The sequence below is a fragment of the Juglans regia genome, chromosome 8, assembly GCF_001411555.2.
Source record: "Juglans regia cultivar Chandler chromosome 8, Walnut 2.0, whole genome shotgun sequence".
NCBI classification, from domain to species: domain Eukaryota; kingdom Viridiplantae; phylum Streptophyta; class Magnoliopsida; order Fagales; family Juglandaceae; genus Juglans; species Juglans regia.
Window position 1 is genome coordinate 1842362 of NC_049908.1, and position 11401 is coordinate 1853762.

The 11401-nt window shown below is 36.9% G+C and overlaps 1 protein-coding gene across 1 annotated transcript; it reads left to right on the forward strand.

Annotated features, from left to right (window-relative positions):
* Nucleotides 1-295: 295 nt before the first annotated feature.
* Nucleotides 296-6207, forward strand: LOC109018325. Its single transcript, XM_035693630.1, has 8 exons — nt 296-644; nt 740-852; nt 2519-2568; nt 3688-3921; nt 4069-4221; nt 5096-5191; nt 5277-5297; nt 5751-6207. The coding sequence occupies exons 1-8, from the start codon at nt 358-360 to the stop codon at nt 5916-5918; spliced, it is 1122 nt and encodes a 373-aa protein (XP_035549523.1). The 5' UTR covers nt 296-357; the 3' UTR covers nt 5919-6207.
* Nucleotides 6208-11401: the final 5194 nt, after the last annotated feature.

Sequence of the window (11401 nt, forward strand, 5' to 3'; positions counted from 1 at the left end):
CCGCACATGGGAACCCCCATCAGGCTCCTGACAGTGGGGTTTTTTTTCTTATATAACTTAATGAGTGTGAAAGTATTTTTTAATTATGTTTTGAATTTTTTTAAAAAAAATATTTGAAAATTTTAAAAAAATACATGAAAAAAGAAATTATCCCATGTGTGGCTGTGCCGCTGTTGAACCACTCTACTTTTTCAGCTAGTTACTGAAAAGTCCACGTGGCGGGATACCAGAGGTGGACTAGAGATTCTGGCCTGGGCTGAGGTCCATTTCATGGAGATAAGATTAGCCGTTATCTGTTACAGCTACCGTTAGCTCCCTTCTCTCTTCTTCTGCTGCTTTTTTCTCTGAGTGACTCCAATGGCATTGTGTGGCCCCGCTACTCACGGCCTTTCCCTTGTCTGCTCCAAAAGCCACGCAAGAACGAGAAGGCCGAGAAGAAGTAGAGGCTCTGGGGTGGTTCACATTCTGGCGGCGTATGACGTGACTGGAAGGGAAGGTGTTCAAGTGGTGGGGTACGAAGAAGGACAACTGGACCGTCCCAGATGGGTTGGTGCAAGCCCTCTCTCTCGCCTCGTCGGTGCTCTAATTTCGTTCAAGCCCCTCTACTCTCTGCTCAAGCTCGGAGCCAGACGCGTCCTTATCAAGTCTCTCTCTCTCTCTCTCTCTCACACACACACACATCTCCTATGCATTTTTTTGTGGATAATGATTTTTCAATTCTGGGTTGTGGTTCGAGCAGCACTGCTGAGAAGAAGAACATTCCGTGGAGGGAAATGACAATGGAGATTCTGGAATCAGATGTATACAAGGAATTGGAGAGCATTCAGAACCCTTCAGTTGTATACCCAGACTGTAAATTCTCTATTTCTTGAATTCTCATTTTATTGCTTTTCTCCTTTATGTATATTTCTGTATGTTCGTTTCTATTGGCCTATGTGTGGTTGTTGCTAAAAGAGGGAAAAGAAAAGAAGATGAATATTTTCGAATCTGAATTTCCTGTTGTTGTGTTTTTCAAAGTGAAAATCGGGCAATAGAACCCATGCAGTGAAGATTTTCTTTTTTTATCTGTTCTAGATATTGGATAATCTAAGATATGAACATATTGTATTTTATTTATAGTTTATGAAATGTATTGGGAACTTCTAATGTCAAAGATTTTCTACTTTCAATGTGCTTCAATTGAAGCTTAAGCATCTTCTATGCATATTCGGAATGTCAGATTCAAATTTCAGACAATATGCTTGACTTTTGCAGCATGTTAAGAATTCAAGTTCCTATTATAATGCTAAAATAGTTCTCTTTGCCAGTAATATATGGATCCTGTGGTTCGAGTTCAAATCTAAAACGAATAGCATGTAATTAGTCAGTTAATTTATATTTCAATCGAAACTAATTAGATTACGACTTTGTGATTTCCAATTTCTGGTGTTTTGGCTTTTGATCACTATTTTGACAAGATGACTCCATGACTGTGCTGTGTATCTGGAACAGGTTGCTTTATCCTTGCCATGGTGTCACTGGTTCTACACAGTTTTCTGTGATTGCTAAAAGTTTATTCATTGTATTATAACTAACCCTCACAATAATTGTCATGCCCTTTCAGAGGACAATGGTAAATAAAAAGATGCCACTATTATTATTGGAGCCCTCTAAAATGGTTTCTGAACAATTTATAGGGCATATTTGGGTGGTTTTCTATTTGTGTTGATTAAATAGTGAGGATCTTAGGTCATTACTAATCCCACATTTTAAAGTTCCATTCTGGTCCCTAGATGCAATCAAGCTAATTTTCTTCCAGGAAACTGAGATTTCATTACTTTTACTTCTTTTGCAGGGTGGGAAGGGAGCAGGGCGTGAGAATGCTTGTTAAAAATTAAATTCACTCTTTTCCATGAATTTAGGGTTTTAGGTGGCAGAGCTGTTGACCCAGAGTTCAAACTTTGGCTCTATTCTAAGATCTTAAATTTTAAATTGATAGGAAAGAGTAAATCCCAATAGCGTTTGTACCATGATATACCACTTTGACCCCCAAATGCTTAGGTTTGTATGGTAGTTCCTTGGACACTTTATGACACTACTTCCTAATACAATAGCAATTGGTATATCCCTATTTTATTTTAGTGAGAAACAATATAAATTCTCAATAACAATTCTTCCTAGCTCTGTGGGTGATCCACCAACTTCCATATAAGCAGAACATTAAGTGTGAAATTTAAAATTATAATATGGAATCTGCCATTTTATCCTTTTATAATCCTTGCTTTTATTTGGTTAGCCAAAAGTGGCTAAAGGAAAAAAAATTAAAAAAAAATAATAATTCTTTTATTTGTACATTCAATTCATTAAGGTAACTAACCTTCCATCAAGAAAACTCTTGGCTGTCCCTAATTCTGCATATTGGATTATGTTACAATTGGACCAAGTTTCAAAAAAATAAAAGTATTACCTTGAAGTTAGTAGCACTTGCTATTCATCTTCATTTAGTACACCAAGTAATTATTGACTGCTTGTCGTGCAGATTATTTGAATCCTTTCCATGCATATGATGAGGGCAACCTTTCATGGTTGGTAAGTTTTCCAGCTTTATTCTGAGCTGGTTAATATGCTTATACTTCTCTTTGTGACTTTTCAAAATTTTAAATGCACCAAGTAGCAAGGGTTCATCTATAAAAAAAATACCTTGGCTATTTTTTCTACTTGTACATGTCCAAGACATTGATGGCACTAGTGGACACAATGGCAAGTGCGTACTGATAACTGTTTAATGCGTTTTTGGGTAATCGAGTACCAATCAAGCCTCTCTCCACTCTAATAACCTCATTCGATGGGAAAGAGTGATGCTTAACTGTTCTAATACCGTCATAAACTACCAGTTCTCAGAAAAAGGTTTTATATGTTATTTTTAAACAGCGTGAGAGTACATGCAATAAAGTAGACTTCTACAAGAATTACTAAGATGGAATGAAGTAAGCAGAAAACATATAATCAGATGCTAGTAATTTATACTAAAACCTGTATTTTCAGAAGCTGATTGAGCTTGTCGATGTGTTTGCACATGGTCAGAACATGTCCCTTATAAATTTCCAAGTAAAATAGTCTTGATATTTGCCCTTCGAGGACAATCCCTAGGAGTTGGCTCAAGTGGTAAAGGCCTTAGGCTTGGGGATATGCTCCTCCCAGGTCTAAGGTTCAAATCCCCTTGGGTGCAAACAATCTCTAAGGGCCATCGGACTGGGAGATTTTCTCCTTGAATTATCTGAGATGCATTTGCGGGAAACTCCTTGTCCTCGCCTGTGCGGCCCCGGGATTAGTCGGGATGCTGTTCTTGGACACCCGGTGCCAATTAAAAAAAAAAAAACAATTTGCCCGTCGAGGATCAAAATGTGGTCTATTTTCGCTTTGGCTTCTGCTGCTAAAAGTGAGTACATACAGCCTCTCTACTGGTCATTAGTCAAATTTTCCATCGGATTAACGGGTTTTTTTCTGTCTTATGTAGTCCCTCTCAGTGGTGTGCAAAATTCAAGGTTGAAAATAAATTCACTAAATGTTTGCTTTTTATGTAAAACATATCTTGGACTCTTGTTAGTAACAATGCATGCCTGATCTTGCTGACTATTAATCTGAGACCCTCTTGTTGTTAAAATCTAAGGCAGGAGAATCCTTCATACATTGCATGTTTCATGTCAGGCCGCTGCTGAAGCAGAGGCTGCAACCTTGTCAATGGCAAGACGAGCTGTACCTGGTGCTTCTTCATTAGATGAAGCTAATGAAATAATACGTGGAAATTGGCTTCAAGCAATTGAGCAACATCATCTACAGTATTCTGGAAATTCCATGATCAGGGACATTCTAGATATTGGATGCTCTGTAGGTGTCAGCACAGGATATCTTGCTGACAAGTTTCCGTCGGCCAAAGTGACTGTGAGTGCAAACTTTCTCTCTCGATGAAATGACTAAAACAGTGTATCATATAACAAATCACCTTGGAATATGTCACCTTGTAACTCAATAAAGAATTTAATAGGTATTACTCTATATTTACCTAAACTTTTATTTGTATTGATGCAGGGTCTAGATTTGTCACCTTACTTTCTTGCTGTAGCTCAATTTAAGGAAAAGAAAAGATTTCCTAGAAAGAATCCAATCAGCTGGATTCATGCAAATGGGGAAGACACGGGATTGTCTTCCAACTCATTTGACATTGTTTCCATGGCTTATGTGGTATGTGATACTGTCTACTTAGAATTAGACTAAACATAGTTCTACAGTTTCTGCCGCTAGATATGTTAGTTTCTTCTCTGGTGTTCTTAAAGCTGCTAAATGAATTGTTCCATGCATGTCATTCATTCCTACCAAACAAAAAGTAATTCATCAAGAACAGAACTTACAATATGTAGCTATTTTCAATGCTTGCCAATAACCTGTGCAGCTATGTCAATAGTCTAATACATATTAGGGTAAACAATTATTTACCTCACTATGTGAAGCATAATTAATTACAAGTTATCTCCCTCATTTTAGCAAATTTATAAGGTGGATTAAATTTTTATATTGTAGTTAACCAATAAAGTGATTCCATGTCATTGTCTATTGGGCACCTTAGTTGCACACTTCTTTTTATATTTTATGTTTTGGGCATCCATGTAGAGCATATTAAATTTGTAATGAGGTTTACCGTAATGTTTTAAGTTAAAGAATTAAAGTAGAATTAGATCTAATCACTAGGATGTAACTTCTAATTTACTCATGTACTGAACATGAATTCTCATGTGATAAAAATCAACATCAAATAACCGAGAAATCCTTGCAAGGGACTGGATGAAAAGACGGGGGATACTTCCCCCATAAGATAGATCATAATAGATTGATTGCCCATTCAATGATGATAGAAGAAATGCTCCTGAACGCTATTTTAGAACTTGGGGATTTGAAAACTTCCAGAAAATTTCCTGAACGCTATTTTATAACTTTGAGTACTTGAAAAATTCCAGAAACAAAATGTGGTCCAAAAACATGTTTAACTTACTTTTCTTAAAGCTTTTCATGAGAGAAATTTGTAGATAATTGTGCCTCTCACAGCCTAATTTCTTTGAAGCTTCATGAATGTCCTAAAAGAGCAATAGTCAATCTAGTGAAGGAAGCATTCCATCTCCTTCGACCTGGAGGCACCGTTGCCTTTACAGATAATTCGGTAAATAAACGCAATAAGTACTTTTAAGTCATAATGTGTTGTGCTGTTATAATAACGCTCGTGTTACTTTTTCTCTCTTTTGCAGCCAAAGTCCAAGATCCTTCAGGTATGACCACAATATTTTCTGAGTTTTGCCATTGACAAGCCTGGTGTCATGGTGTGTCAACATACCACTTGTTGTGGAACCAGTTATAGTTATAAAAAAAAGTAAAAATACTAATAGTTTCTTACTATTGTTGGTCCCATTTCAGTTGTGTGTTGGTGTGGCAGAAATCAAGTTTGTAAATAGTTTTTTTATTCAGAGATGAGATGACATGGTTTTAGATGAAAGTTGAAAGTTGAAAAAAATATTATTAGAATATTATTTTTTAATATTAATCGAGATTTGAAAATTTTGAATTATTTATTATATTTTATGTAGGAATTTGAAAAAATTGTAATGATGAAATGAGATGAAACACTTTCCGAATCCAATAAGGCTATTGTTTGACAACGTTAATAAGTGTTAACCAGTTCGAGGAACTTCAGTTTATGCTCAATGGGCTTTTAATTGTTGCAGGAATTGTCTCCAGTTCTGTTCACATTGATGAAGAGCACTGAACCGTTTTTAGATGAATATTACTTGACTGATTTGGAAGGAACAATGAGAGAAATTGGCTTTGTGAATATAAGAACGCTTCTGACAGACCCAAGACACAGGACAGTGACTGGCACAGTGCCTCGGTAAGAGATCAAACTTGATCCAATTGACAACACCATTAGCTCTCTCTGCCACAGTCAATACCACAAATCTACAAGGTTTTCATCATGTACCATATAACGTTGAACCAACTTTTGAGGGATTTTCAGTTTGTATTTTGTTCTTCTTGGAGTCGCAGATGTCGTATGTATTAACATAAAACATGGGGCTTTTATGATTCGTTGTTATCTTGGAACAAAATAACATGTTCGTAATTGAGAACAGTGTATAGGCATCATGCAAAGAAAATTATGTCCAAGCTATGACATTAGTTGCACCATAAGTTGGGTTCTCACTACTCGGGGAGTCTTATGCCATTAGCTACAAAGATCTGATATGTGGTAATCAGTTAAAGATGTTTTCAATGATTAATGGGAAGTTGTAGCAAAGAAAACAAACTTTCATATTTGTTGATGCAGTACAAGCCCCAATATTACTTAAAGATTGGACGTGAGCAAATTGTGGTCACAATAGCATTTGAAATAATAAACACTCGAAAATAAACTGAAAACTTCTATATGTAATAAACGGAGTTCATATTCTTATCTCGAACAGAACCTTCAAACCAACTCAAAACTGTTTTTTCATAAAATTTGAAGGAAAAAGTTAAACTATTATATAGATGACACTTATTTCATAACTTTTTTTTCTAATCCTCTCATGTGTCTTATGAGCTTCCCTACCGGAATGGTCCTCCTTAATATTTGTAAAATATGAAATTTTACGGGTAGAAGATAAGTCCACGATTTAGTAAAGTAAGATTGATTAAGCTGACTGTAACTTATGAGCCTTAGCTATAAACTCATAAATAAAAATATTCACTGCAATAAATATTCATCATGATGAACGTAAAATTTGTAATGGGAACTACACATTACAATGGTAGCTATTTTCTTTTCTTTTCCATATATTTCACTCCATATGGATTCTACACCTTTTTTTATAGACCTTCGGTTTAGTTATCCTAATTCCCTGTTAACTTTTATTTTCCTAAAATCTTTAATGAATACGCCACGACAAAATACGTAAGAATTCATGCTCATGAAATCATTATTTTCTTTTAGGCACAAATCAAATATTTCATGAAATAATATTAATAAAATAAAAAATGCCCATAAACATTTAATAATACAGCGTACTGATTAAATCTACTTACCTTGATTTGTCAAATCACTTCAACGCTTTAACTGGTATTACTCAAGACCTAACTAAAATATTCGTACAACTTGTTAAAAGCTAAATCATAGAAGCTTCATATTTCAAGACAAATTTCTGGTGTGGTAAATTCATAGCCCAAATTTCTATGGTTTATCGACTTCAAAGCACTGTTTTTAATTTCGTATCGTACCGGTCGGTGCGGTTGATATTTGCCATACCGACCGTTGGGCCGGTACAGATATAATATATGTTTCGTACCGGCCCAAATACCGACCGTACCGGCCTCAATTTCGGCCTATACCGGCCTATAGTTCAGCATTCAATTTTTTTTTTTCATTTTTTCAAACTATAAGCTTATTTTTTTACCCCCAATTCAGATTAGACTATTTATAATATATATATGTTTTTATATATAATTTATTCATATATAGACTATTATTTTGAAATATAATTTATATATATTTATATATATAATTTATTCATATATCGACTATTCCGAAACGATATCGGTACCAAAATATTTCGTTCCAGTGCCTTGACCGGTACGACTTCCGGTACGGTATTCAAACATTGCTTCAAAGACTTCAACACTAGCTCAAAGATTTCAACCAAGTTTTCTTTCTATTCCGAAAATGTATCAACCATCACGATATCAATTAAATTTAATCTAACAACAATATTTTCCACAAAACCAAGTCTTTCCGGTCCCCAAATTCACATTATCCAAAAAAAAAAAAATTTAATAAATTCATCTAAACTTGAGAATAAAAACAATATATGTAAGGACCACACCAGTGAAAGTGGACAGACCACATTCCGAGGACAAAAGGAAGGCAAAGAAGAGAGTCATTCCTTAGAAAGTGGAAGGCAAAGATGATCTTCTCTCATTGCTTTGAAACATGAGCACAAGTGGTTTGTAGAGTACAACTAGTCCAACAGAAGGGCGAGTGGCACCACCTAGAAAGCCTGACATAGGCATGTCAGTACAAGGTGTAACAAATGACTTTTCACCCCATGCCAAACGAGTAAGTACCCAGACGAAGAATGAGTAGCTGAAGAGGCTCGTAGATCTGGAAATGGGGTCATTTATACGAGGAAAAGGAAAGCTGGTACCGAAAGGCGAGAATCAAGCCTAAGGCGAGTAATGGTCAAGGACAAGACCCGTGGGAATGTACGGGCCTTTTGGAATAATAGGAGAATGCTCAGAGGGTAGCATTGCCATACGCATAAACCCACACTTCATCTGAAATGTCACATTTGGAGTGGGTCTACAGGGAAAAGGCTACGACACTGGTAGAGATATAGTCAAACGCCACGTGGGAGGGCCTCACTCAAGGAGAGACTACAGATTGGGCCCAAGGTAGATCATAAGGACGTGTGTACCTTGATCTGACAGTCTATCTATTATAATATAGTGGGATGACTGAGACCATATGGCTCTTATTCAACCATGCCTGCAATTAGAAGTACGTCGGAAGGACATTTGACGATCCCGTTGTATAAATGGCTTAAGGAAAAAGCCAAAAGCTCACTTTTAAGATATTAAGTGTTCAAGTTCCTTTAGAGTTGGAGTCTTCGAACGAAAGAGAGCAGTGCAACATTGCCGCAGACTTTTTACTACTATGATGTAGGTTAACTTCTAAGATAGTACTAAAAAATGTGAGGTAAATATTGTGGGTATGCATGGGATTTGCATTGCATATTCTATAACCTTTCCCATTTCTGATCATAAATATTTTCATTCATTATGTTTACGAATATTTTTACTTCGAGTTTGAATATCTTTACTTTGTGATTTTAAGATCTTGACGTTTGGCTGGCTCAAATTTGTGATGTGATGATTTCGGGTGAGTGTGTGTGTGAGTCTTACCGTGTGTCAATCATTGTGGACGGGTAGACATTCCCCAAACCATTCCTACAACACATTGTCACTAATGTCATACGGGAAGGAGAATGACTCATGATGATTGGGGTGGAACTTGTATTGTCCTCACTTGGTAGACAGGAAGGACAATACTTTTGGCGTATCATGTGTGGTGTATTTGAGTTGGTTGGGCGCCTAATGTGTTCTCTGGTGCAACATGTATGTCTATTTGAGATCTGGTGATTTGAAATATCTCTGTGTGAGATCTGGTGACTTGAAACATCTCTGTGTGAGAACTGATGATTTGAAACATCTTTGTGCAAGATGTGATGATTTGAAATGTCTTTGTGTGATATCGGATGGTTTGAAACATCTCTGTGATGCCTCAGATTTTCGCTAAGATTTCATTCGTAAATCTGGTGGATATTATTTATTTATTTATTTGGGTTATTGGCCAAGTATTGAAAGAATTCTTTAGGCCACTTTCTATTTTTGTTGGATTGGATCTTAGAGTTCTAAGTTAAAAAGCTCACAAGAGAAAAATAGAAGAAAAGAAAAACCCATAGGAATTCAGCCCATTAAGGACTTTGGCTTTGAAAGGCTCAAGTTTACCCTCTAGGCAAGGAGATGGTGCCACTTGGCTTCAAGAAGGAGTTTTTGGTCATTTTAGGAAAATCACTTCTCATTTGAACTTTGGGAAAAGACAAGGATGACACTTGTCAAGCATGCATTGGATATCTAGAAGAAAAGTGGAAGAACCAAGGGCGGATTTGGCTTTCTAGAAGAGTTGGCCAAGTGTCACGCATGCAAATAAAAGGTGAAGAGTTTTGTCTTGGGAAATGGCAAAATCTTGCATAGGGAAGTGGAACCTAGGGAAGAAGCACCTAGGTTAGCACATTGGTGCCACTTGGCAAACTTGTTTGAAGGTTTCTAGAAGAAGCTAAAGAGATGGAGGATGTATGGGTTAGACCACCACACACTCACACACTCCTCACATGCCACATGTCTCACATGCACACCTCACATCTAGATACATTGAACCTAGATGTTAAAATGGATGAAAGAATGATGGGACATGGTTTCGGGAACCCCAATGGACTACACAAGCACCAACAAGATTTTTGTGAGTTATGAGAAGATTTTGCATAGGAAAGACAAATGTGAGATTTTCTAAAAGATTTACATTGGAACATTAAGAGACTTTCGGATCCCTAAGCCACATGCCCACCCAAATTATTTTCTGACATTTTTTTATTTGTCATTCATGCATAAGTAGAGGAAAAAGTTATAGAAGGGAGTGGAAGAGATAATGCATGAAAAGTACCCTTGTACCCCTAGGATTTCGGCCACCACATTGTCATATGTCATGTTTTGAGTTCTTGAGAAGCATAAGGAAGTGAGAGAGCCACCTAGGGAACATGCATAGGAAGAAGAAGCTTCTTGCTTCGGGAAGAGTAAGGGACATGCATGGGAAAAGGAAAAGACACATGGAAAAATGAAGAGACACATGGGAAAAAGAAAAATACACATGGGAAAAGAAAGAAGCACATGGGGAAAGGGAAGGAAGCATGGGGAACATGCACCCACATCCTACATGCCTTTTGCCACTTGGAAAGCATGCACAAGTCTACAAGGTTCAAGTCTAGGGTTAGGATTTATCAAATGACAATTTTGCCCCAGAGATTCATTGAATTTGGACCATATGGGGGACCATACCCAAGGAGCCTCTTAGGATTTCGAATTTTGACAAGATGCCATGCCACATGTCACTCATGTAGATGATCTTTTGGATTTCCGAAGGAGAGACAAAGAAGGTGATATGAACCCGTGGGAATGAATTCCCTTGAACCCACAATCAATTTGAAAACTCTCCAAGAAAGCCAAAATCAAGTCAAGGATGGAGAATCTAGACCCGATGAGAACTCGTTTCAAGAACCTAGATTATATTAAAATCTAGACCCGTTGAAGAACCCGTCTCAAGAACCCAGATTACAAAGGAGGAACGCCACAAAGGTTGTGATTTACCTTTGATAAGTTCAAGAGTTCAATCAAGAACAAGAGGAGAAAACTCAACTCACAAATAAAATTCAATATTGTCTAACTCTCAAATGAGGCTACAAAGAGTTTTTAAAGCCAAACCTAATCAAAACCCTAGCCAAAATAATGCCCCTTTTACCCAAAATTACCCTTGATGAACAGTACCGGCTACAGTACGCGCGGCTACAGTAACCCCAACAGTAAATTGATGAAACCCTAGTTCCTAAAATGTAATTTTCCAAATAAGCCCTTGGCCAAAATACAAGGCCTTCCCAAAAACATAGTTCAAAAGAAATAAGACATGTGAGCCAAGCATCTTCAAGCCCACTTATTCTAAACTAATAAAATAAATCATTTAACCAAATTGGAAGCCTCCAATAACAATAGGCCGTATCTTTAAGTCATGTCTTCC